General features: G+C 55.8%; 1 protein-coding gene across 1 annotated transcript in view; it reads right to left on the bottom strand.

The window, feature by feature from the left end:
- Positions 1-2792: 2792 nt before the first annotated feature.
- Positions 2793-27021, bottom strand: part of ARRDC1 (arrestin domain containing 1) — a 36113-nt gene continuing 11884 nt past the window's right edge. Inside the window, exons 2-8 of the mRNA XM_086625200.1 lie at positions 20917-21027; positions 7002-7052; positions 6297-6451; positions 5626-5808; positions 5081-5257; positions 4483-4897; positions 2793-3492 (exon numbers count right to left, since the gene is read on the bottom strand). Coding sequence (XP_086481326.1) covers positions 3428-3492; positions 4483-4897; positions 5081-5257; positions 5626-5808; positions 6297-6451; positions 7002-7052; positions 20917-21027 — 1157 coding nt within the window. The 3' untranslated portion in view covers positions 2793-3427. The remainder of the gene's footprint in view (positions 3493-4482; positions 4898-5080; positions 5258-5625; positions 5809-6296; positions 6452-7001; positions 7053-20916; positions 21028-27021) is intronic.

Raw genomic sequence — 27021 nt, 5'->3', positions numbered from 1 at the left:
ACCTGCTGTCAGATTTGGCCAGACCCATCTCGCAGGTCTCAAAGAGGCCTCTCCCAGCAGGAGCATGTGCCCAGCCCTAGCACCCAAAAGGACCAGGACCATCATGAAGTCTAATTCTGACTCCTTCCTGCTCCCTCCACAGCACCCAGCAGAGATGGACACTCCTCACCAGTGAAGAAGAGTGTGCCCACTTGCTCCTTGCTTTGCTGTGTCCAGCAAGAGGTGCTGAAGGACCAGACTATAGCAAATAGAATCTGGGTGAGAAAGCTCAGGTGCACAGGGACACTGCAGAGACGCAGGACACAACACAGGAGCTGTGCAAGATACAGCCAGCCAGCCAGCCTCTCCTCATCATGGTCTCCACCTGGAACTGTACATTCCCAACTGTAAAGGTTGAACGAGGAGGACAGACACTGGCTGGGGGGTCTAGAAGGGCATCCCAGTGGCTCTGGCCACAGTAACCAAACTGCATTCAAGTTTTCCAGCCAAGGAATGTGGGCTGGACATGTCATCAAGCAGCTCAGCTTCAGGGATGGAGAATGAGGAACTGGGAACCCAGTCCCAGCACAGGCTGCCTCTCCCAGATCCAGCTGGGTCAGGACCCTGTAGCCCAACCCAGCACATCCCAAAGCATGGACAGCTCACAGGCGTTTTCGGGCTGAGGCCTGAAAGGAGGGATACGTGCTGCCAGCAGCAAGGAAGGCCACGGGAGCTACAGGCTAAGCCAGGCAAAACAGGTTCAACTAGCTGGGAGGAAGAGGAAGAGCACTGGGGAAGAGATGTACTGGTATGAAGGAACAAGCACGTGCCTTTGACTCCCTTCGTATCAAGAATGCTTTTATGGCAGGCGCAGACCACCAGGCAAAGGAGAGAGTCTTAAAAGCTGGGCAGAAGCAGAAGTTGAGCAGAGGGTGAAGAAGCATCCTCACGTCTGAGACACAGATCACACCTCAGCCTACTTGCAGCGACAACATTTAGGCAACACCTACATGCTTCAGCCATGGTGTCACCAACCTGCGGGTGTGGGGAGGAGCCACCTTCCATTTTTAGTAAGTTTATTCCAAATGGCTCTTTAAGAAAGGGCATGGGCTGTGGTCTCCAGCCCTTCCAGGCAGACCTTGGCTGTTCCATCTCCATCCTCCTGAAGGGAGAGAGTCCACTCTTCCCCTTCCTCCACACCAGCCCACCTTTCCAGGCAGACAGCACTGCCTGAGACCCATGGGCCACTTGGACAAACCACGGCTTCAGGACACAGGGTTGGGGAAGCAGCAGCGCAGTGGCTGCTCTCCCCAGAGCCCAGCCCACACGGTGCCAAACTCCTTCCAAGCATCTGGAACTATGAGCCCAGCACTGCGGTCAGGCAGCACCATCCTTGTTTTCCCCGAGCTGCCTTGGCAGAAGTCACCATCCTTCCTGGTGAGGGCAAAATCTTTGCTTTGTTTTTTTTTTTTCTGTAAGAAATCAGCAAGGAGCATTCCTGGATTTGGCATGAACTGGCAAATGGATAAGCATCAGAAATGGATGGAAAAGCACAGCGTTTCTCTTAGAATAATTTATTAAATACAGCATTAAAATTTGTATTTATGAATTCAATCATTAAAAACAAAGCTTCATCTCATATATATATATATATATATATATATATCTCCAGGGACAATGACAATCATTCTTTCTACCAACATTGGTGCATGTTGTGCCAGCACTGCTCAGAACGGCACCCTCTCTACACTATCCTTAAAGCAGTTCAACACTAAAAAAAAAAAATGATATTTCAAATAAAATAAAAAGCATTTGCAAAGAAAAGAGTGCAAAGCAGGGCTTGTCCCCAGCTGCCTGCCAAGGGTGTGCAGAGGTGGGTTAAAATGAGGAGGCAGAGGCTGCAGTGCTCCTAACAGGGCTGCGATATTGCCAGCCCAGCGCCAGGCAGCGCGGACACCCATTCTGCAAGGTGCCAAAGGTCTGCAGTCCACAATTTCTGCCGTGGCTGGATGCCAGCGGCTCTTAAGTATCTGGTTTGTGGTTTCCTCAGCTCGGGCAGTCAATACTAAAACAGCGAAACAAGGGAGAGAAGATAAAAATAAAAAAAAAATAGCGCAAAAGAAAAATGTTGGTTTACATCCACCGGCTTCTTCCCCCGACCTGCTGGTCCGGCAGCGGTGGGAAATGAGGCGGAGCAGGTTGTATTCCCACTCACTCATTTTCACATCCTGCTGCGGCTCCAGGGGCGGCTCGGGGGACAAGCGGTAAACCAGTACTGGCTCGCGGAGAGAACAGTCCCCGGGCCAAGTGCCCTCGTGCTCCGGCTCGGCAGCGTGGGCTGCTCCTGCGAGAGATTCCCAGGAGGGTCGTCCCCGAGGGAAGGGCTCCCACGGACACGGTCCTTGGGCAGACTCCGAGGTAGCATCGCACAGACTTTTGTAATTTGATTGTCACGTAATTCCGGCCCGCCGAAGGCAGCGGCGGCTGGGATGGAGGGCACAGCCTGCAGGGGCGGGAGGTGGGACACGGGGGATCTGGATCCCCGCGCCTGCAGACTGACCGTCAGCTCGTCCTGGGCACCGCGGTGCAGCAGTGAGCAAGGACGCACAGTTTCCCACAGCGCCCTTCAGAGAAAAGATGCCCGTGCTGCAAAAGGCCCAAGCTGGCTGGCGGGCACCCCACGGCAACGCCGGGCTCTCCTCCACCGCTCACCGGGGCCCCCCGGGTTATGAGCAAGTGCCCCAGCGAGCTCCCCGCTGCCAGAGCCTGCTCTCCCCTCACCGCACGCAGGCAGCGGTGCAGCCCGCCGCGAGAGGACCAAAGGCTGCCAGACACTCACCCCACGACATGGGTACAGCGAGGGCTTGTGCTTTTGGCTTCTTGGGAGTCCCTGACCTTCTGAACCTGCTTACTCCAAGAAGCCTCCTGTTTCAGCTACCCTTAGGACATATGAGGACAAGGAAGAAGGGCTGTCGAAACCATTTCTGGAGAGCACATGGCCCCTGAAAGAGAAGAGAAAGTCCACACAGCCCAGCCTTCACCTCCAGTGGAGACATGCCAAGTCAGGAGCGGTTCAGATAAGGCATCGCAGGTGCTTTGATAGTAAAGCAGTTAGTGTTGACTACAGTACTTTAAACACAGGCTGCGGCAGAGGGCATCCCTGGGGCAAAACCAGTCCTCCAGCACTTGGGGCAAAACCAGGAGATGGTTCAATTTCACAGACCTCTCCTACATACACACAGGGGCTGCTCTGGCTGCCCTTTTTGTCCTTCTTTTTTCCCCCTCCCTAGAAAGAGACTTAAAAAGCCCAGGCCGGGATGTGCCAGGTACCCCACCAAGCAGCCATAGAGACAAAAGGACGCCTTGTGCTGTACCAGACTGTGCAGTAGGCAGGTGAACCGTGGCGCCCGGGGGTGGGCAGCGCCAGCGGGACTCGAAGCAGGGGAGGCTAGTTGCCATTGCTGATGCTGGAGTTGGCACTGCTGCAGCTCTGCTCGTAGGATGGAGGTGCCTCTGCAGAGGAAAGAAAGAATACGAGTGGTTATGGTGGATGCTTGGAAGGTGCCCTTCAGCCCAGTCTGGTGCTGCTAACCCACGCCACACGTGCAGGCACTCTCTCTCCAGCACCCTATAGCCTGCCCCGCTGCAGTGAATAGGGGTTTTGTGTGCAAATGTAGAATATGAGCCAGTCAGTCTCATGCCTGTCCTGATGCCTACAAGGCTTAAAATCAGCACCTCAAAGTCCTGTTCTGTTTCTCCACTTCTTTCAAAAGCATCTTTCACGTACTCTAACACCTCCAGATCACGGGTGACCTGTGCTCTGTGTGCCTCAAGCCAGGGCTGAATCACGTGCCTCGTTACCCCAGTGCTAACAGACAGGTTTATTTGGGTAGGACCGTGCTAACAGTCTGCCTGTGCTAACAGACAGGTTTATTTGGGTAGGACCGTGCTAACAGTCTGCCTGTGCTAACAGACACCGCTGCTCCCTACCACCCCAGTTGCCTGGGACAAGCATGGCTCCAGGACTCCGGCGGGCTGGGATTTCCCCAAGCTTTTCCACCCGGGATAGTCTCTCAGCTCCCACCCCCACAGCTTGTGTCTTCAGACCAGCTGCAGGCCCACTCCAAGTCAGACAGAAGAGTTCAGTTACATCATTTTCCTGGCTCTGCTCCCACCAGCCTCACCACAAGCCAAGAAGTTTTTCCATCAGTGGGAGGCTGAAAGCTCGTTTAAGAACAGGGAGATCCTCTCACGACAAGCCCAGGGCAGGCACGGGTGTCGAACGTGGGAACGGCCAGCCGGCTTTCGCAGCTGTAAGAGGGGACTCCTCTCTGCCTGCTTTACCCTCCGGAGATCTCATGATCTCCTCTGACATCAGCCCTGGGCAGGCTGACATCCCTATATACTCCCACTCAGTTCGCAGCTAGCAAAGACACTCTTGTCATAGGAGATGTTTCTGACCACACTGCCGGCCCGTTTAGATCCCAGGAGCGGGCTGCTCACCGTATGGGTAGCCCCACGTGCTGTACTCCGGAGGCAAAATGAGCGAGCTGGCCGTGGGGACGGGCACCACGTTCCCCTCAGCGTAGTAAGGGATTGTGGCTCCTGTTGACAGGCAGAGCGTGGGATGGTTTGGGGAGCTCGACTGCTCCGAGTCCACCCGTATCTCCTGGAAGCTCAGTCCTGGGGCGTAGCTGAAGGGCTGCTGCTGTTGGGAATGGCTTTTGGTGGGGATGGAGACATTGTCCATCGGGTGATAACCACTGGCAGCCTCCTCTTCCTCCGGGGGAGCACTGGGTACCACTGCAGATGGTATGTGCTGGATGGAGCGGGAGGGGCTCAGAGGCACCCTGTTCACAGCAATGTTACCAATATAAATGGGGAGAGTGACCGAAACCTCTGGTGACTTGAGGGAAACCTGGAAGAGAAGGAGAAACAGTGGCATCCTCTTCATTATACATTGCAATGGAAATGTTCACTTGATGCAAGGGCCACCTGCACCACACAGCTACGGAGTTCAGTGATTGAGCTCAGCACAGAAGGGAGCACAGAAGTTGCACCACAACCCAGTGGAGCTCCCCAAGATCGTCAAGGTACTCACTTGGATGTAGTAGTCTATATGTATGAGGCTACAGCCCTGCAGAATGGACTGGGGCAGTGCCGGAACGAGGATCTGCTCCTTCCATTCCGCATGTTTCCAGGCTTTCACTCCTGAACCTTCCACCTCCGCGATGGTCCTCAGGTCATAAATCCAGCGCTTGGATTTATAAGCCACTTTCTATACAAACAGGAGAAAAAACAGCTGGCAGAAAGATTTCAGATGGTCTTCTGTCTCCCACAGAAGGAAAACCACCCAATCGCTTTGTCAAATAAGCATGAGTACAAACCTGATGGGCACATTACAGGGCAGAAACACCCATCGTTACAAACAGACTGAACTGGTATAAGCGAGGTGTGTTCTGCTACCTCTTTCCCCAGGAAGGCAGAGAGAAACAGAGTTAGCCAGAGGTCTGGACTCCTCCCTGCCACCTCCCAGCCACGCATAGCAGAGATGCGTGGTGCGCTGAGAACTGCCCCAGTTTCACAGAAGTCTCAGGGAGGTGGGGTACCAGCACAAGCCGAAGAATCACCCTTTCGGATGCTTACCTGGAGCAGACTGGCAACCACAGCCCCGGTGTCCCGGCCCGATTTGTTCTCTATGTCAGTGCGGAGCTGGATCGCTTGCCCCACGATGTACCCTTTCAGATCCGAAGTGGCGGTCAAGACAATGTTGCCGCTTTTCACGAGCTTGTAGTTGAACTTCTTCGTGACTGACATAGTGTTGGGCTGCTGCAGGACAGCAAACAGACAGAGGTGTTGACTCAAGGTCAGAGAGCCTCCAGGAAAACACTCAGAGATTCAGAACAAGCAAGCAAAAATATTCTGGTCTAAGAGGATGCAAAGAACCAGCAAAACAGCACTGCCACAGGCAACAGGTCTCACTTCTCCAACCCCTCAGTTTTGCTGCCCTGTTAGTCTCTCTTCCTCTCAAAGCAAGTTCCCCAAACCCAGGTCTCTATAAGCACCTGGTGCTACTGGCAGACACCTCTCTCTGCATGCTGAATATGCACTTAAATCTTCCAAAGCAGTGTGTGGAAGAGTCAAAAATCACCGAGAGCATGGACTGATGGCAAGGCAGGACAGATGAGGAGCCCTTGCCCTGCTCTTGCACAGTCAGGGCATGCAGAGAGTTGTCCAACCACCCAGTCATTCCCCAGACAGCACGCATGACAAGTGCTGAAGCCTTGGCGCTTCCCAGCCATGCTCCTTGTTCTTACCTCAATGTCAGGGATGTCGTTCAAGTTGAGAGGGCAGAGAACGTAGAAGATCTTGTTGCACTTGTAGTCCTTGGAGAAGCGAGGTGTGTCTATCACAGCTTTCACCTGATGGAGGACCTTGCCAAAAGGGCCTTCAAAGGAGGTGGGAGCAGAGGCTAGAGTAAAGAGAGAAAGAAAAGGATCAAGGCTGAGTCAGGCCAAGCGTTTCTGAACTGGAAACAGTTTCTTTTAACAGCTTTCCTCCTCACCTAAAGAGTTCTGCAAGTACCTTAGAGACAGGGATCCCCCCCAAAAAGCCCTGGGACTGAACAGTTCAGTCACTCGGAGACCTTGCTGCGACCTCCTCTCAGAAGAGATCCTCTGCAACCACAAGTTCAAGAGCAGAGATGCTCTCTGCGAGGGAACTGTGCGCAGGACGACCGGCTGGCCACTGGCCAGGACCCCTGCACATGCCCAGAGAGCTCGCAGGGTCACACCTGGAGAGGCATCGGCGACAGCTCAGACCCGGCGTTGCACCGCGCAGAGGTATCTGCTTGTCTGCGCTCCTCTGCTGCCTGTGGCTGGCCCGACAGCCCCTCTAGGGTCTCCGGGCCAAGCTCCCAGCCTGCCTCTGCCATTCAGCCCAAGTCCTGCTCAGCACAGCTCAAGAGGCTGCAAAAGCCAAGGCTTTTCGGAAGTGCCTTCAGCCATTTATGTGCATCATACCTGGCAGCAGGAACTGGAAGGGAAAGCTGTGCTCTCCAGCTGTCAGGACCCCTGTGGGAAAGAAGAGTAAAAGGTAAGTGGGACAGGCCATCGCCTGGGAACATCATCTTCTGGAGAGAGGCCATCGCCTGAGGAACACCACAAATCCTGTTCAGCTGCCTTCAGCCCACTGGACAACTCCATGCTTATCCTCCAGATGCAACGAGCAGTGCTTGGGTCAACATGAGCATCTGCTGCCACCCACCTGCCCTTGGGACAGGGGACATCTCCATTCCCAACGACTTGTTCTACGTTAAGATACTCTAGAAATAAGGTAGTTTGGGGCAAGGTTTAAGGGATCCCAGTGCCATAGCAAGCACATATGGCCCTGACACAGGGCATGGAGAAGGGATGCTGTGCGTTTCTCTTTCCTCAAGTAGGCTGCAGCCAGTCAGGGGGAAGGCAACAAAGCAGAGGTGCTGTCTGAGTGTGGTTAGGAGGTCTGGTGGTCATCAAGCCGCTATTATTGCCTTAGCCTTGGCCACACACCAAGCCCCACGCAGACTGCACAGCGTTCAGCAGCTGGAACCAGAGGTCCTTCTCCCAGGCCTAAATCCACCCCTGGTCCCAAGAAGGGACCTGTAATACCTCAGCCCAGCTGCTTAGACAACAGGAGCCAAGGAGAAGATTTCTGCAACGTCAAAACCCCAATACTGGTTTTCTTCAGCTGCGTCCCGCTCTGCAACAGTGGCCTCAAGGGCACATACCAGGGCCGAGGCTTGGCAGCTACAACAACAGCTACAGCCTCAGAATTCCTGACCCTACCCACTCCCATGCAGACTCCCAATTCCCTTCTGGGATAGCCACGATGGCTGAACTGGACCTGCAGTGTGATCCAGTAACGTAAGGCAGCTGCCAAAGTTGCCTTCGGTAAGAAAAGCACTAAGGCTTATCCCCATTTGTTAAATACAGGCAAACACGAGAGGTTTTGTTTTTCAGGTGGCAGTGCTAAGAGGAGCCCTGGATACCCATTAAATCAACTGGGTTTACTCCGCTTTGTAGGATCAGCGCTGGAGGTACCAGGACTAGCTTTGGCTGGCTCTTTTGTTGATGCAAGACGGAGGAGACAGCTTGCCCGTGAGCAATACTGGCTCTGAAGAGCTGACAGTAATAGAGTCCTGTCGTCAGGGGATTAAAAGGATTATGTGACAAGGGGAGGTGGGGAAAAGAAAAGGGTAAATCCCCCCTCCGCACTGGCGCTGCGATCCAGGGAGGAGGCAGGAGAGGTGGCCTTTGGCTCGGTGCATCCTTCCAGCTACAAAAAGCTGCCCCTCCGCTCGCTCAGCCACCCCATGGGGACCTAAGGACACCCCAGTCAGCGAGCACCCCGCCTGCAGCACAAAGGCAGGCGGAATAAATCATACAATAAGCATCCCGTCGCGTGTCGCTACGAAGGAAAGTCAGGAGAAAACCAGGAGGTGTCTACGCACACGCTTCGTCCTTACGGAGAGGAGAAGGATTTGCTCATTCCCATCACCCCACCCAGAACACCTCCCTGGTGAGTTCCCTCCCCGTCCCCCAAATAAAACCGAATTATTTAGGTTAAAATGCAACACTCGGTCTTGTCACCAGGTGGAGGCACAAAGCCAGTCCCCGCCTGCGCTGCCAGGCCCACGCAGCGCGGGAACGGGCACCGAGCTGCGGGGCAGCTTCTCCTATTCCCTTCTTGGGAAGCTTCTCCTGGTCAAAGGAAGCGGGTTGAGATGTAGCAGGTGCCTTTGCTTCTTGGTTACGGGGTAAAGCCTGGCTAATATGAATGACTCAACTAACCCAGTGCTCGTCTGCTGCGCCAAGGGCTTCTGCCTTTTATTGGGCACCGTTCAATGTTGATCTTATATCCTTTATTCTTAATTTTGGAAAGCAAATTGATAAACCGGAATGCATCGACTCTCCTGTGCATCTTTGCATTGCAGTAAGGGGACTTGCTGCATCTGCAAGGGAGAGGGAGCGAGTCCTGTTACTGCAATGCAGAAGGGAGATGGGAGCCCCAGAGGGTAGTAACCACTGAGTTTCCACCAAGACCTGGAGACTTTCCAGCTGTCTGACCTGCAGAGCCCCAGATGAATGTGCAGGCAGAGATTTCAAGTCTTCTGCCAGGAGCATGAAACTTCACAGCCTCTCTGGGACCCTTAGGAACAGCTCACAGACCCCACGAGGTGAAAGTCCCTCTTCTATGTTACAGGTGGCTTGATCTAGCAAATCATTTTGGTCCAGCTCCTGCCCAGCTTACAGGCACCAACAGAAACCCAGCCTGGAAGTGAACCTGCCAGCACTTCATGTTCCCAGTTTCCAACCCCCCTGCAGAAAGCCAGGGGTCCCAAAGGTTGCTCCCAACGGCAGCACCAAGCAAGGCAATACGCTCTCCCAGCAACACGCATGGCCAGCATCACTCGCAGAGGGTGCGGTTGAGCGCTCGGAGCCGCTGCGTGACTTGGTGGCACTGATACAACTTCCACACATGGGTAGCCCAGCCTCTGAGTAAGCCACCAGATGAGAACTGTCCATGGGTCAGGGCTGACCACCCTGATACCTCAGGCCAAGCCCGAGTGCCCAGAAACCAGTTGGCTCACAGCGTACTCAGACTCGCTGTAACCCCTCCCGGGGCAGGGAGCAGCCTGAATCCCCCCTGCAGCTCCTGCCTGCAACAAGCTGCCCTGGAGGGCTGGAAAAGGCCGTTCCTGCTCTTCAAGGCCAGTGATAAGTTCCAAGATCAGCTACCCCAGACTGAAGTCATGTCCCGTCACAACTCAGGCAGACTGAGGGCATCGCAGTAGTGCTCGGCTCGTGGCCACGAGAGCCCAGACCTCAGCCCTGCACCGAGCAGGGAGCCAGGGAAACGCAGGGAGCTCTATTCTCCACTCCATTAAGCAGAGAGATGCTGCAGGCAATTAGCAGTAGCTCTTGTTTTCAGACCTGCTCCTTCCAGCCCACACTCTCCTTCCTCCAGAGAGAAGGGTTTTTATCCCAATCCTGAGATCCTCCACATATAGGGAATTTGCCAGCAGCCTGGACCAAGCACCCAGATCCTACCCACAGGAGCAGACGCCACCGCACACGGCTTTGTTTGCCAGCATGGCCAACGAACCGCCAGCTGCTCGCAGAGCCCCGACTTCCAGCTGCGTGCCTGCAGTTCTTGCCCTTATCGCAAGGACAGAGGCTGCTTGGGCAGGTCACTGGTGGAGGGGCTACCAGCGGCAGCAGCACCCTCAGCCCCACATCCAGCTGGGAACCCCAACCCCAGGTGCGGGAGCCCTTGGCAGCCCGGAGCGGGCATTTCAAGGAGCCCACTGGTGAGGAAAGCAGAAGGGGTGTGGGAGTTCAGTGCCAGAGCTATTTCAGAGACAAGAGTTAATAAAAATAGATGAAGAAAAACAGACGGTCCTGACCAAGACAGGAGAGTCCCGCGAACGCACAGGCACAATCCCGAGTGCCTGGCAGAGTGACATGGCAGCAGAGACCACAGGCAAGCTCGGGTCCTGCCCGCCTCCGCTGCGGGCAGGGGAGAAGCAGATATTTAGCAGTAACCCCACACCAAGTTGCTCTCCAGGCTCCTACTTGCCTCTCCTGGCAGGAGCTCCTCCAGCATGGACACAGGGCAGGCTTTGTGTCCGACTTGCCTGTGCTTACAAAGCCATTTCGGGCTTTTGCCACCCGGCTGGTGCCTTTGGCAGGTGGAAAGTTGGCGAGTTCCAAGCCAGGTCTCCCCTTGCAATGGGAAGGGAGGTGGCAACTACTTTTAAACTCTCCAGTTGGCAACTCTGCTCCTAAAGGCTGAGCTTCCATTTCCAAATGCTGACTAGTCTTGACATAATGGGGAAAACCTACAATTTCCCATGTCCCAGTCACTCCGTGGGCACAGGCAGGCACAGGCTGAACTTGTCCCAACACCCAGGTCCCTCTCACATGGAAAACACCAGCAAAAGCCACCTCGGCACCCTGTAAGGGACACTTGCAGCGCTCACCCATTCCGTGAAGCCACTGCGACAGCAGGACAAGGTAACATGTGCCCCACTAGCCACGCGCCTGCCTTGGAGAGATCCCTGGACCATGGCAGGGCAGACGTGGCATCGTGCACAGCACATCTGCTGTAGGACACCAGCACCAGGCAGCAAGGGGGACACAAGGCCCATGGGAAGCCTCTGTCCCTCCAGCTCCGAGAGCTTCAAGTAAAGATCCAGGACAGCTAATGTGCTAATTCCACCTGCAGGTTGACTTTGCAAGAGACCGCTGTTGGCAGCAGGTGGAGGTGACAAGGTTTCCTCTGCCAGCCACCGTGACACCCGGATACCCGGGAGGAGCAGCCCTTTTTGAAAGCTCCTTTCTGAGCTGCTCCTGAACCAGCAGCTTCGCCAAAGCGAGCCGCAGGCCACGCAGGTCGGCAGGAGCTCAGCGTCGCTCGGGGGTCTCCAGCAGCTCCACGCTCCTGAGCGGCTGGCAAATGTCCTGCCAGGGGAAAGGGCTATGCCAGCCACTGCAGCCGCACTGAGCCATCACCTCCCGTTCCCAGAAGCCTGAACAAAGGCCACAGTGTGCTCGGCCGCAAAAAAGCTTTTCCTGAAGTTTACGTGCAGCTAAAAATACCTTGAGAAAGTCATTAGGCAGCAGAGGCAGCTGGATTAGCAGGGTTCTGCTGTGGGGCCGTACCTGCAGCAGCCTTTCTTCCCGATAGGAGCCGAGCCAGCAGAGATCGGCCACCCCCGCACAGCCTTTGGAAACATCCTCTCTAAAAATTCCTGGAGAGAAAGGAGCTGCTGCCCCAGACAGCCTGGAAAAAAACAAACCCAGACAGCGGGAGCAGCAGCAACACGCTAACAGCACAGAAGAGCTGTCTTACAGTGCAAAGCAGAGAGTGACCTTGGAGATTTCCCTGAATTCAGCAGAGATTTCTCTGGAAGTGAACAGACTCACCCGTTCACAGCTCAGCTGCTCCGCTCTGCTCCACGCTGGGACAGGGGGGTGTCTGCTTGTACCAGCGGATGTGGAGGAGGCCTGGGAGGACTCGTCATGCCTTGATCCAGAGGGATGATGCCAAGTCCTCTGCTGGGTCCCTGGGAGGCGTAACCCGGTGACGTAGCCAGACCCAGCTCAGGCTGCTCTGAGCAATCAGAGCCTGCAAAGCATCGCCAGCATCGGGGAGCGCAACCCCGAGCCCCTGCACGACACCGCAGACCTCGGTGCTGCAGCACCCCACAGCACTCGGGGCATCTGTGGTCACACTGCTGCCCTCGGAGGGACAGAAATTAACGGGTTTCCCATGCAAAGCTCGAGCTGACTGTGGCTCTGCGCCCACCAGCCGCCGGATGCACCGTTCCCTCCCCGCAGACAGCTCTGCTCTGACCCACGAGGGTTTCCGTGCGCGCTGCAGAGCAGCACACCGTCACACACGACACCGTCGTAACCGTGCGTGGGTGAAACGACCACACGTCTGTATTTACGCTGCTAAACAAATGATCTAAGGCGAGCTCACTCCGCCACAGCTCAGCTGCTGAAAGGGTTGGGACCCTTTCCTGAGCAGCGCAGCTCCCCTGGCTGGTGCTGCCAGGCCCCTGCCCAGGCAGAGCCAGCAGCCAGAGGAAGTCACTAGCCCTTCAAAGCCACCATCCCTCCCAGAGCAAGGGGAAGGTGCCTGCCCACACTCTGCCCTGCCAGCAGCCAGCCGAGCGCTGGGAAAGGTCCTCTGGCAGCTTCTGCCCCGGCAGGAGAGCAGGGCAGGGCTGGGCTTCAGGAGGAACCAACCACACGCAAACAAGGACACCAAGCCCTACCTGCTGCCTGGGCTTCCCAGGGCTGTTCTGCAGCTTCCTCAGCTCGTGGCCCATGCAAACAGGCCAGTCTGACAGCACCGGTGGGGCCAGATTCACCTGGTGTGCACGTTCACACCAGTGCCACTGCAGGGACACCTGCCAAACGCCTCCTCCCAGGTTGGCTCCCCCAGTGCCTCCATCCCTGGGGAGCCAGAAGCCACAGGCTGTCACAGCCGCCTCTCCACAAGGCTGAGCACCCCCACGACAAAGCCAGGACCTCCAGGTTGGTGCCAGGGGAAGAGAAGCCAGAAGAAGGTTGGGAGATGCCTTGGTGACTGATGCACAACCACCACAGACTCAGCCGAGTCTTGTTACTCACCCCTGTGAAATCCCACGCTCCGGTGCACTGGAAGAGGCAGCCCAGACGCCTGAGCACGCCGCAGGGCCGGGCAACGCAGCGTGCGGTACAGCGCGCACCTCTGCCTCGCCAGGCGGCACCCGCAGCTGGACCAGGGCAAAAAAGATGAATATTTTGTGTATCGCTCCCTCCGTCCCCCAAAGAGGAGGGTGGGATTTGCTCCGTAGCCACAACTAGGAGCCTGGAAGGTGTCGCTTCTCTCCAGGCAGAGGAGCCTGGGAGCAGTTTAAATGGGGCTCCTGCCCCAAGCTCCGGCTCTCCCGGCCAGTGCTCGCCAAGCAGCCGGCAGCCACTCCGCTCCCTCCTGCTGCACACAAGGATGCTGCTGCTCTGGAGCGGGAACAAGCTGCGCCTTTGGAATACACATATTTTTTGGTTCTTCTAGTAGAGGAACAGCAGGCTGGGCCATATGGCGATTTCTCTCTGGCTACTTAGTGAGTGATGCATTAACTGTGCTGGCCAAATCCTGTAGTACGGGAAGGTGCCTGGTGCCTGCGGGTCCCTCTGCTGTTAGTTTTAGCAACAGAGTCTTCCTGCTGCCTAAAATCAGCCCTCCCGCTCCCTGGGGAAGGCAAGCTCCTCCGAAGGTGCTGAGTTAGACCGATGCACAGCTCCGGCACTCTCCTCTCCAGGCAGAGAGCAGGGAAGCAGCAGGTTTGTGTTTCGCACTTTTAGGTGGAGCAGCCCTGTCTCTGCCCCGTGCTACAGGGCATCGATTCTTCAGAAAGAGCCATCGCTCTCGCTGCAGTCCTGACAGCCAGCACCCAGCTCGCCCCTGCCTTCCTCTCACTCTCCTCACCCACCTTCGCAGCCCAGAAAATTGAACATTAGACATAAGCAAGAAGGTCAGAGCTCTTCTAGCTCACAGGAGGCCCTATCAGAGATGTCAGATGGGAAGCATCAATTTTGTCCATTCCAGGGCACTTCAGGCAACACCAGGCCACTGCCGCCTTAGCGCGAGGACTCCAAGTCAGGCTCCAGTGGATTAAGCTAATACACGGGATTACAAACTGCAACAAACGAGGGTAAATACACACACGTTTGCTCGTGCCATCCCTGCAGCACACACAGGTGCCTCGGCGGGAGCAGCCGACAGCCAGAAGAGCGATCTGCCAGCGCGCACGGCCAGACCTGCCGGGGAAAGCCCTGGCGTTCAGCTCAGCTTGGTTTTAGAATCATAGAATGGTTAGGGCTGGAAGGGACCTTCAAAGGTCATCTAGTCCAACCCCCCTGCAAGGAACAGGGATATCTCCAACTAGATCAGGTTGCTCAGGGCCTCATCCAACCTGGCCTTGAACGTCTCCAGGGATGGAGCATCCACCACCTCTCTGGGCAACCTGTTCCAGTGTTCTACAACTCTCATGGTAAAAAATTTTTTCCTAATATCCAACCTGAATCTACCTCCCTCTATTTTAAAACCATTACCCCTTGTCCTATCATAACTGGCCCTCCTGAACAGCCTCTCCCCATCTTTCTTGTAGGCCCCCTTGAGGTACTGGAAGACCGCTATAAGGTCACCCCGGAGCCTCCTCTTCTCCAGGCTGAACAGCCCCAACTCTTTCAGCCTGCTCGAACGAGAGCTCTCCTGCTGCCCAACAGCACTCCAGCCGAGCCCAGCTGCCGGACGGCAGCGAGGGAGCACAGACCCCAGCAGGCTCCGAGCTCCCCTTCAAAGCAGCAACGCGCTCACGCCGGGTTTGCACACGCAGTAGGAACGACCTCCGGTGCTCTGATACAGTTAATGCTGCCGAGATAAACCTTTCTTTAACACGGGAGGTACAGAGAGAGGATGAAAACACACCAGGAAGCCCAGCGCTGAGGTCAGGGTAAAGGCCCCACTGCCTACAAATCTCTGGGTCAGCATTCTTCAGTGACATTTTCAATGAATTAGCAGGATCTGGCAGTATGGCGGCAGCGTAAAAAACCTCTGAGAATTAACAGTGATCTACTGAGGTGAGAAATTGGGAAGTGCTGAGGAAGCTGAAGCAATTGCAGCTCCTTCCATGTGGTTTTCCTGGGCTGAACCTGCAGTTAAGGTGCCCGAACCCAGCAGCACAGTGTGGCCAGGAGCTGGCACCAGCACATCCTTAACTGCTCACCACTGCCCATGGGCACCCTCCCGCTCTCACCTGGCATGGGGCTGTCCAGGAGCATCCTCCTGCTCGCACAGCAATTCCAGAGCACAGACCAAGAGACCCAAGTCTCTCGATGCCTGCTCAGTCAGGTCACTAAGCTTTTTAAATTCAGCTGGAAGACAGGACTGTCACCCTGTGCCAACTGTTGGCTGTGAAGGTGTTGTGCCAGGCTGGCAAAGAACCACCGCAGGGAAGAGGTGATGCACAGCTGCCCCTTTTTAGCTCTTTGTGCAAGGAGTCCGTCAGCACAGGAAGCGCGTGGAGCAGCCAGGAATTCCCTGCAGCGCCTTCTAGCTAACTAACACGCTGCCAAAAGTAAGGTCAGCTGGAAACTACAGCCAGCTCCCTGCATGGGTTCAACTCAGGTACAAGAGGGATTTAAAAGGAACGAAAAAAACCCAAAGTCTACCTTTGCGTGCACAACCCATGCACAGGGCAAGAGCGGTGTGTGCCATCCGAGGTACAGGGTGTCCGAAGAAAACAGCTCCGTGTGGGTACAGGCACACGATGGAACCTGCTCCCTGTCGGCTGAATAAGGCCGGAGCAGCAGCAGGGGAGGGGGAGAGGAGCGGGAGGCCTCCGCAGAGCTGAATTACTCCATTATATCGGATCCAGAGAAGCATCTCTCTGTCTGAGAGCCGCGGGTACAAGCCGGGCTGTTTTGTACTCGCTGCAACTTGTGTACTTGATCTGCCACCACCTACAGAAACCCAGCACCCCCCACACCGGCAAGGTCCCCCCAGCCCTACTGCATTTCTTCGCAGAAAGAGGACCCAAGAAAAACCAGCACCAGGGAGCTGTCAAAATCCAAGTCAAACTCAGGCCAAGCAGCAAAAGCAAATCCCCACCTCCGCCTCCCCTCCAGGAGGCAAATAAGGAGCCTCCGCCAAGAGCCATCCATGGGCTGAGCGACCTCCCGGTGCCACACCGCGTCCTCCAGCAAGTGCTCCAGACCCGCTGGGACGCTCCGCACCTTCCAGCAGCTTTTATGCAAAAAGCCCGAGTTCACTAAACCGCCACGGCTGCAGCACAGACCCTGCACCATGGCCCAGCTCCCCTGGCTGCGCGTGGGTGCCCGCTGCCTCCAGCTCAGCTCCGGCCAGCTCCAGCAAGAGGCTTTCCCGGAGCACAGCCGTGGCACGGCTCGAGCAGGGACAAGCACCGCGCCAGCACCGACACGAGCAAGGTCCTCTGCAGCAAAAACACTGCTCACCAACCGGCGGATGCTCCAGCGGCAAAGCTGAGCCCTCCACACCCTGGATGCTGCTCCAAGGAGAGGGAGAGAAGGGAAATTAAGGATGAGGCCAGGGTCTTAAATAAGTGCCTGACATTGCAAAGCAGGAATCTGAGTTATTTCAGGGCCGGACTCCTTTCTCGTACAATGTACGCCCTTAAAAAAACCAAACCCAGGGTGTAACACAAGCAACAGAGGACGAGCTGCCCCCTCACTTATTTCAATGCAAAGGTGTGTGGGTGGAGAAGCGCGGAGTCGCTCTTAGACGGTTAAAAACCAATCCAAGCCTTGATAGTTTTGCAAACCTCCTCTCCCCTTCCCCCTGCGTGTCCTCAAAGAACACAGATCGCTGTTTTAAAAGTTGCTGCTCAGGATGTGGGAAGGGAGAGAGCGAGGCGGGTTGTTTTTCAGGCTGAGCCTGCCTCTCTGCACCGTCCCCCCCAGGGTGCCAGCGCTGCTGTGGCCCCACTGGAGCATGAGCCACTCGCCAGGGACAGGCAGGACCGAGAAGTGACGGCTGCGTGGCCTTGGGGACACCTGGGATCCTCCCTCAACCTGAGCCAACGCTATCGCGCTGGATGAGGCCTCTGCAAGAGTGCTGGGCATAGTGCCAGTGGGGAAGCCCAGCATCACCCTCCACCCCAGGGCACATCCTGGCTGCTCCCCTAGTACCCCAGGCACCGCTGCTCCTTCTGGCTCTGTTTTCTCTTAAACGCACAGGTTCAAAAAGGAGAGGTAATGGCATTGCTGTAAAGGAGGAGAACGCAGGAACAGAAGAGTCCTCCGAGGCAGAAGCAAATTTCTCCCCTTCCTCCCATTCCTTTTCCATTTGCACTGCCAGGACGTGACATCTCCCTTAGTGGACAAGATGCTCTGGCAGCACCGCAGAAAGGCAGCCCCCCCGCTCCCGAATCACAGGGCCTCCTGGGGTCCCTGCCCACCTTTCTGCTGTTTGCTTTTCCGGGCATGAGAAGGAAGGGTGGGCACAGCCAGCCTTCACCTCAAGGAACAGCCACGTGTTCACCCCAGGGGGGTTCTGCGTGTTTTTACGCACGTGGCAGGACCGTCCGTCCCATCTGCCACCGCAGTATTTGACCGCGGCTGCAGTAACCGTTGCTCGTGGCGCTCGCTGCTTTTCGCCTGCGGCCGTCGGGTGCCGGCCAGGGATGGAGTCACACGCCGGCGGTGTGGGCCGGCAGCCGGGCTGGCCCCACACTCCTTCGGGGGTTCTTGCCTGGGAATGCTTCCGACTCCCTTAACTCACCTGCACTCTGCATCGGAGAGCACGGCACAGCTCAACGCCCCATGCCCCAACAGCACAAGGCTGCCTCAGTTTCCCCTCCCAGCCAGGTTCAGACCAGCATGGAGGCACCCTGAGGAGCACCCACGAGCACTGGGTGTGCCTCCCCAGAGGCAGCTGCACCCCAAACCTCTTTGGTGTCAGACACCAGAGCAGCCCGTCCCTGCCCAATGCTCTTGGTCAGAGCCCCAGGGAAAGGGGCAGCTCCACTTTGGGCAGAGCGGGCACCGAGGCACAGTCCGTCTGTCTGAAGCTCCTTCATGCTCTGTTCAGGAAAGGCCAGGGCAGCTGAGAGCTATTCCTGGGGAGCCTAAAAACGTGGTGGCTGCGTCAGCGCCCAGGCTCTGCCCTGCTGTTCGCGTCCACGAGGCCACTGCATGATTCCCGTGGCAGATCCCCGCCGCTGCCTCGCTGCAGGGCTGCGCTGTGCCAGGATGCCGTGCTGCCAGCGGCCCCATTGGAGGCAGACAGACAGACAGACAGACGGGCAGACACAGGCATACGCAGAGGCAGAGCCACGGAGAAGCAGCTCAGCTTCCCTGCTGCTCCACCGGCCCGGACGTGCATCAGTGTCACGGCGAGGGCTGTGACAGCAGGCAGTTATCGCGCTTCCCCGCGCCGCAGGCTGGAGCGGTGCCAGCCCCAGGGCTTTTGTTTCCACATCCGCACGGGCCAGCGCAGCAATTGCAAGGGACAGTTTCAAAGCCATCTCCGGTGGAGGACTCAGGTCCAAAGGCAACATCGACGCTGTCCTCTCCCACCCACGTCCCACCGCTCGCTCCCCTGCCTCCTCGGGCCATGGGAAGAAGGGCATGGGACAAACACGGCCAAGTCCAGGGCAACAACTCCTGAGCTTGTACCAGTCGCACAAAGCAGATGCCCCACGAGCGCTGCCCTTGGCTGCGATCCCACGCACAGCGACTGCCCACCCTCTCCGTATCTGCTCCCCTGCAGCTGGGAGCCAGAGGCTGAGAACTCCCAGCAGTTGTGTCCACTTTGACACAAAAAGCAGGAGAGCACAGGTCAGGGACTGTAAGGACCTGGCACGCCGCTCCAGGTCGATTGCTGGGAGCAGGGTTTTTTCCCGTAATTGCACCGTAGCTTTGCAAGACAGGGCAGTAACAACACTACAACACACCTCAGCTTTCCAGCGCGGGATTCCATAGTCCTACAGGAGAGATTTTTCCCTTCAATTCATGACGTCTCTGATAAGTCAAGCACTACCATTTCTTGCCTCGCTTGCCTGGAGCTGCAGTAGCTCTGGAGGACTTCAGTTAGCCCGTTTTGTGCCCATCACACCCCAGGCACGCAGCTGCCAGCTCCATGACCGGCTCCAGTGCAGAGTGAGCAGCCCAGCCCAGCCCAGCTCTGCCGCCCCAGGCCCGGGCACCTGCTCAAGGCTCAGGCTGGCAGAGTCTGCAACACCGGCAGCTGACAGATAACGGCACTGCACTGGGCGATATAAGAGTCTGGGCTCCAGAAAATTAAGAGCTGAAAGACCAGTTGAAGAGCTGGGAATACCAAATTTTGGCCGTCTTTGAAATTCCAGCCTTCAAAGGGGACATTTCAGAGCCACGAATTGGTAGCCACCAACCATTTTTCTTCCATCCTTCCCAGTCCACACCAGTCCTAGTTGTCAAGGGGATGGCTCCCACAGGCAGCCTCACAAGAACCAACTGGCAAAGCAGCTATCAAAATCTCCCAGGGGCTGCAAAACCAACGAACAGCCACCCACCTCTTCCCACTCCTACCAACTGGTTGGCTTTCACCACTGCTCAACTTCACCAGGACAGCACCAACCACAGTATCACAGCTGTCCCTTGAACCATTCAATATTAGAAAGAAGAGCTGGAAGGTGCATTTTTCAGGGCAGTTGCAGGTTTAAACCTCTCCAGAAGCCCACAAACGTTGGCAGTCTCCAGCTCCCAACTCGTCTAAGCACAATGGCCTGCAGCACCTTACAAAGCCTCCAGGATTTTGCTACTGTGACATCCACAGCTGGGCTCTCCGGCTGTGCTCAGCACCACATCCAAAATCAGGCAGGAACATTTCTCATTGCCCTCCAGGGCACTTTACCTCTCGCTGCAGTCCCCGGGCTCTGAGCCAAGCGGAGGGGCGAGCCAGCCAGCTGTCTCCCTTCTCCCGGACCTGAGAGCAAGCAGCGCTCTCTCCAGTTGCTGCGAGGATGAGGTCAGTCTCCCCTCGACGCTAAAAGCTCTGCTTGAAAAACTGCTGAGCTGGCAGAAACTGCCACTTTGGTTTTACCCATTTCCTGTTATTAGATAAAACAGCACCAGAGTGCTGAGCTCCTGCCTGGGCTTTTGCCACGTTACAGTTACTGCTACAGCCACTGCCTTCAGCAGGTGAATACTGGCACATCTTGATTTCGACAGGAGCCAGGGCACAGCATGAATTATTTGTGGTAAGGCTGACCTATTTAACAGCAGAAAGCCAGCATTCACCCGAGCCCAGACTCCCCAGAGGCTGCTGGTGTCACCTTACCCCACAGGCTAATACAGCCCCGTCGCTACCTCTGGGCACCTCCGCTCGCAGGGGGTGTGGTGGTAACTGTGCCAGGCTGTTCCTGCCATGATCTCAGCACTTCTCTTGGAGGACAAGTGACACCCCCACATCCCTTTTGATGCAGACTACTCCTAGCCTTCGACTGGCTTCTGTGGATCAGCTTTGATCAGTGTTTTGTGACCACCATAGACAAGACACATAGGAAGCGGAGTGGGGTGAACCCACAGAGCCTCGAAACAGCAGAGAAGTCGCTGCTGGCAGCCCCGTTTCAGGCAGACCAGGGCCAGAGGATGCAAGCTGTGTTTGCAGGGTGGCTGCCAAGTTCTGCAGCTATTCAGGACACCTCTCTGCACAGCTCCTTCTAAGCTCTTGTAGTCTAATATTGGCTCCCATCCTCTGCGCACAGGCCAAGGCAGCCTGGGAAGGGGTATTTCACATCGAGAAGTTGCTGAAGTCTTGGTGATACGTTTCTGTAAACCATCTCAGAATCACAGATCTCCACCATGTCTTTGTGGACCTTACCTTTGTCTGCCAGAGACAGTGTGCTGTTAAAGTACTGCTCCTCCACGGTCCATGCTGTGTCATTGATCTTGTTAGACACCCCACAGGATCCAACGCAGCTCACCTTGATGGCTGTTGAGAGAAAGCACACGTGAGCACTGGGAGAAAGCAAAACCTCAGGTTCAGGCTTGCTTCAAGTGCTGTATGTGAACTTGTGCAGGTCCAGTGCCTCATGGAAACATACACTGGGTGGAAAAACACAGCAAAGGAATCAGGTCACGCTTTCATTTCAGACGCACGTTTTCCCCTTACTCTCAGCACTGTTGCACACTCCCTGCTACCCCAGTGCTATTCCCAGCTGTTACCACCACTGAAGTCCTTGCACTGGCCTCCTTGGACTGTGAAAGTCCTTACCAGCAGTGATTTCAGGTAACCCTCTCTCTCATTTTCTCCCAAATGAACCAACATTGATGGAGGAGAGACGTGTCCTGCACGAGCCCCTTAGCCAGCTAACAAGGTCTGCCCTGTCTGCAGCAGCAGCAGAGAGCTGGACTCTCCAGTGCAGCACGAACAAGCCCAGCTGCTGCTTGAGTTCTCAGCCCACCCATCCTCACGGAAACCCCCAGTCCCTGGGAGCCTTCTCCTGTGTTCGAGGGTCAGTCTTTACTTCAACAAAGCACAGCAGAAGCACTTTGCCTGTTAATGCTTGTCCTGCATCAGGGCTTCTGATCATATTTGATAAGCATGTTGCTTCTCAGCAGCCAGAGACCACTTGAGTGGTTTCCTCCTCCTGTTAGAAACACAGGGCTCACAGCAAAGCCACGCAGCAAAGTCTGGAAGCATCTGAGATGCCACTTGACCTTCCCAAAGCAAGGAGAGAAATCTGAACCATGTTTATGCCTTGCCTTGGGAAAGTCACCCCAGAGTTTGCCCTGCACCGCGGCTTTCAGAAGGGCCACATGGCTTTCAGAAGAGCTACCCACAAGATATTTTCAGTTAGTCTTGGCCAATTCACAGCAGGTTGAAATCAAGCTCTGATGTCGACACTGGACCACGGAGGCAGACAGACTGGCCTTGTTGCACAGCAGGAGATGTTCTGTGGTGCTGCCCCCAGGCAGCGAGGACGCAGGCGGACCTATCGCAGCACAAACTGGGCCTTCAGGGTTGTCCCAGCATGAACATCTCCTGTCCTGATTCTCACCAGGTTTTGCAACAGCTTTAATAGATCCCACAGAACTCCCTCACCAAATTTGTCAGGTGCATAGCTCTGTTGGCAGGAAGGCAGCAGGAACTACCAGACAGATTCTTCTCCCGTTTCACCCATCTGTTGCCCTGTATTCCAGCCACATCTCACAGGAAGCATCTCCTTGGGAGGCAGGTGGCCAACTGGCGTTGGCTTAAGGCTCCACAAGCCTTCTCAGCCACGCTGGTCTCACCACCTCCACCCACCTACCCAAACACTGAGGGCTGCAAGTGATGCTGCTTGCAGCCACCTCAAACAGCTCTCCAGAGCACCTGCCTGGCCAGCGTGACCACGGCAGGGTGGAAAGAAACCCCAAACCCAACCCTCCCTGCAGGGGGAACGCATGGTCTTTACCCCAGTGCCCTCACCCGTGCTTTGCTACATGCACTCAGGAGGAGTGGGGTCCTCAGGGCTTAAAGTCCCTAATCCCACAAGGAAGGACAGCCTCTCCCCATCAGATCTGCTGCAACACCTTCACAGTCTGGTCATGACTTTGAACACCGGGGCCCATCCAAGTGCTGCTTTATACTCAAGGGCAGAGGATAAGCAGCTCCAGATGCCAACTCTCATTAACCAAACATCAACACTGCAGCAAGGCCGACACTTCGGCTCTCTTTTTTGTGCCTGTGACGTGTCCTGGCACTTCCGAGGCAGCGGATGAAGAGGACAGTATTGCCTGCAATGGCAGCTGCCTGCACCAGGGCACACAGCACATCTGGTCTGAGCTGACACAGGTCCCCTCCCAAAGCAAACCATGACACTGAACCCCCTGCACACCCCCGGTGACATCTGATGCTCTCTTTTGGCAGATGGAAGAGCCAAAACCACAAAGGGGTTTCAGCATCAGAAGGAACAGGGAGCAGTTTTAGCAGGGTGGCATTCTGCGTACCCAGGTGTTGGTACCAGCTCTCATGCTCCCACTTTGGATATACTGCTATGTCTCTGGGCTCATGACGAGCCTGCCCTGCTCCAAGTTAGCCCAAATAACTCGGATGGCTCAAGTCAAATGAAGCCCAGGCTCAAACGCTTCACTCCCACATTTTCACGCAGGAGATGGAAGTGAGAAAAGCCCAACCAAGAACAGGAGAACATGCACATCCTCCAGGAGCAACAGCCCCTGAACAGGCTCCCCCTCAGCCTCCCTTCACCACAGAAGTTTATAGATCACCACCATCTGTTGCAACGCCCAGATAAGGGGATGATGGTCTCGAATTCAAGCCCGCTTGCTGCATTGCGGTGCTGAGGCCACTCCTGTTCCTGGGAGACGGGTGGGTGGGCATGTTCAAGCACATACACGCTATGGCCCATCTCCCTTCCCACAGGAGACAGACTCAGCAACGGATTTGCAGCCTGACACTCAGAGCCAACCCTTGCCTGGTAGTCCCTGCTGCAATGGTGGACCCCCCGAAAATCCACTATTAGGTCTAAAGTCGCACCATGACTAGAATTCTCACTGCAGCTAACTAAAGAGTTCTCCATCACAGGCCCAGGAGCTGTCAGCTCCAAGGCTTCTCAATTAACCACTGACATACCAGATCGATGCAGCCACTGGCAACCTGTACCTACAGAGGAGGGACAGTTCCTGGGAGGAGAGCTCTGGGGCTCCCGGACATCCCATTCCTGTGTCCCCACCAAGAGCAGCCATCTCCAGCCACATTCCTGACCATGATGCACCCTGGGGCTGCCATGCCAGGTGTGTGAGGGCAACCGGAGGGGCAGAAAAGAACATTTCAAGCCAAAAAGCTTGAAGGCAGTTTCACAGCAGTGGAGAAACTCTCTCCCTTATCCTCTACACTCTTCAGTCACCAGCATACCATTACCAGCACACCAAGTCACCAGACGTAAGACAAGGACAGGACTCAGAGCAGTTCAAGTGGCAGATGATTTGTTATGGAGCATCTTCTCCAAACCTACTCCAGAAACGTGAGCTCCTCTCACCTCACTGGAGAAGAAACGGGACGGATGACAGCTCTGAGCAGACACATTGCCCTGCAGCTGGGAGCAGGGCTGTGACCGGATACAGTGATCGCATGTCCCAGCTCATCCTGCAGGCTCCTGGAGGAGCCAGCAGATCCCCGGCTCCTCACAGGGTGGGTGATGCTGGGGGCAGCAGGTCCAGGGCAGCCAGAGAGCTCCCCCATTTCATTCCCACAGCTGCAGCAGGAAAGCCTGGCAGCTGCAGGGCTCTCATTCCCCCAGCTTATCCAGGAGATTTCAGAGGCACCTGGTTCAACAGGTCAAATCGTTTACCTTATTCCTAACCAGGTTTTGGAGCAGCTAACCATGATATCAGCCCCTCCATGAGCATCCCATGGGCAGAGGAAGATACCAGAGTCTTGCCTGGCTGTAGTGTACGGGCTCCTGTGGGACGAGGGACATGGGGCAGCTGACGGGCACAACCCAGGCACGTGGCGCCGGGGGCAGCTGCAAGCTAAAAATGGCGCTGGCGGGACGGGTCTGGCAAAGTGGCCCCATCGGAGCTGCTGCAACTGGAGCCACCTGAGGTGCAAAGCTTGTCAGCCTGACTGTCAGGAAGCGAAAGGCACAGCCCGAGCCTTTCCAAGGAAACCTCCGTGCCAAGCTGCAGATAGAGCAAATAAGAAAAGTTTCTACATCAGAACAGGCCAGTTCCAGTTACTGGAAACCCACTAAAACTGCCTCTGGAAGCCAGGGCTACCAGTGGTCCCAGTTACCACGCTCCTCCTCCCTGTTTACCCAGGCTGCTTTGAATAAATATAGAAAAAGAAAGTCTAAAAACGGTAAGGGAAGTGGAAAGGGGAGGCAAAAAGCAGCAAGCGGAGAAGAAATGAAGGACGAAGCCATGCAGAAGACAAGAGCCCTTCACCCCTGCAGTCCCCAGGGATTCAGGGAAGCGGGCAGCTTCGCATCCACCCAGACCCATCTTTAACAAGGCACTACGGCACGCGCCAAACACTGGAAATAAAGGGAGACAGCTCAGCCATATCCATCTCTGCACAAAGCAAAAATAGAGATGCCAGGAGCTGGGCACGTCTGCCTTCTTCCAAGGTGATTTAAGGAGAGCAGCCGCAGATTTCAAATCACTTTTACTCGTGACCCAGTGAGCTGCCCTCCTCGGGAAGAATGGCATTGCATCTCGGGCAAGGGGAAAGCAGAGGACACTCATCCCCTTCCCTGCCAGCAGCAGGTTGTACGTGCACATCCCTGCTTCCAAAATCCAGCCACGAGTGCGAGCAGAGTCTCAGCTGCCTCCCTGCACTTAGCAGCAGGGCCAGCCCCAGTCCCAGGTGACCCCCTCCAGCTTCAAGTCCCATCTACATCACGCACCCGCTGCAACAGATACAGGCAACAGACAGCGGTGGAGGAAGGAGATGCCGACAGCTTGGCTGCTTTAGGTTTTCTAAAGCTACACCAGTCTGGGGTGGTGGCTGTTGCATTTGGTAGCGGCTTACCCAGGACAAACAGACTGTCCGTCGTTCCCTCTCCTCCACAAGGACGGCCAAAGAGCTGGCAACTGAGCTCTGAACCGGCACTTGTGAACAGCCCCGGGGGTTTTGCCGGCTGAAGCCCACTCGAGGCAGCACGTGGGCTCGGACCCAGAGGCTCCAGCCATCCCTGCTGCAGGGAACAGGGTGCCCGGCCCTGCAAGCGTGGGATGAGATGGATGGCAAAGCCGGCTTGTGCATCTGCAGCGACCGCACGAAGCGCAAGGGACCAGGGCACACACTCCTAACAGGCTCGGAGGGTACCCAGGGACTGAGATACCCTTCGGAAAACTCGTCCACACCTGGATCCAGATAACTGGGGAGCAGAGGAGGAGAAAGTGCTATGGAAGATGAGCGAGTATGGATCAGGTAAGTCTTCATTTCACGGAAACTGGCCACAGGAAGCCAGAGCCCCCTTTCCTCATGTCTCTCCATCAGAGCCACAGCAGGCAGCTACCAGCAGCTTTTCATTAGATCCCCTCAAGTTGCCGTCTGTATGCACGGAGCTGCAGGGACTGAGAGCTCCCGAGAGCTGGGAACGAGCCACCTCTCCCTCCTGGCCCCACAAGCCATAGGGGCCAGAAACAGTCCCGTGAGAAGAGGGTGATGGATCAATCGCCCTGACTCCAACTACTCCCTGATGGATGGCAGTGGGGAGCTGCCCTTGACGGATCGATGGGCTGTTGAGGCAGCAGCAGGAGGCCATCTCAACACACAGCACCACAGCTCCACCCTGGAGTGAAGCCTCTGGGTTCAAGAGACAAAGATCACAAGCTTCGGTACGTCCTGAGATCTTCTGGCTCTGTAAAGTCCCTGCCCTGGATCTGGATGAAGAAGAGGGGTTTGGGGTAGCCGCACTCCCAGCAAAGCAGGACCAGACAGTGCTGGGAAGATGGAAAGCCTAGGAGACAGCAAGACCTGCAGACAGAGCAAGTTTCTCTCTTCTTTGTAGAGACTGGGTAATTCCTAGAAAAGCTCCATGAAAAGTGGACACCAAGAAAGGTGAGACCCCAAAAAGAAGCAGGATGAGGCCTTTGTCCTGTTGCCTTTACATAGAAGTGCATCAGTACAACCTCAGACATGACGGTCTCACATTCTCTAAGTAGGAAGGCTGGAAGGTCACAGATAACGCTACTCCCCCAGCTCCCAGCCCTTATGCACATATATACTGAGACACTGCTAATTAAACCAACAGCTCCTAATTAATTCTCAGTTGTCCCCATCCTTCTGGGTCCATCCTGTCAGTTCTTGAGACACAAAGAGTCTTGGGCATTTCACAAGCTGGTGTTGCAAGAGCAGAGCTTACACTGAACGCTGGAGGCAGCAGCAGGACTGGCACGAGGTTAAGGATCATCTGAGGAGGTTTTTATCTTTTTCCTTCCCAAGAGCCCAGCACAAGGGCAGGAAGGGGATTTGGCC

The sequence above is a fragment of the Tauraco erythrolophus genome, chromosome 22 (genome assembly GCF_009769465.1).
Source record: "Tauraco erythrolophus isolate bTauEry1 chromosome 22, bTauEry1.pri, whole genome shotgun sequence".
Lineage (NCBI taxonomy): Eukaryota > Metazoa > Chordata > Aves > Musophagiformes > Musophagidae > Tauraco > Tauraco erythrolophus.
Note: the sequence above shows the minus strand (reverse complement) of the source record. Positions and strands in the feature narration are given on the sequence as shown.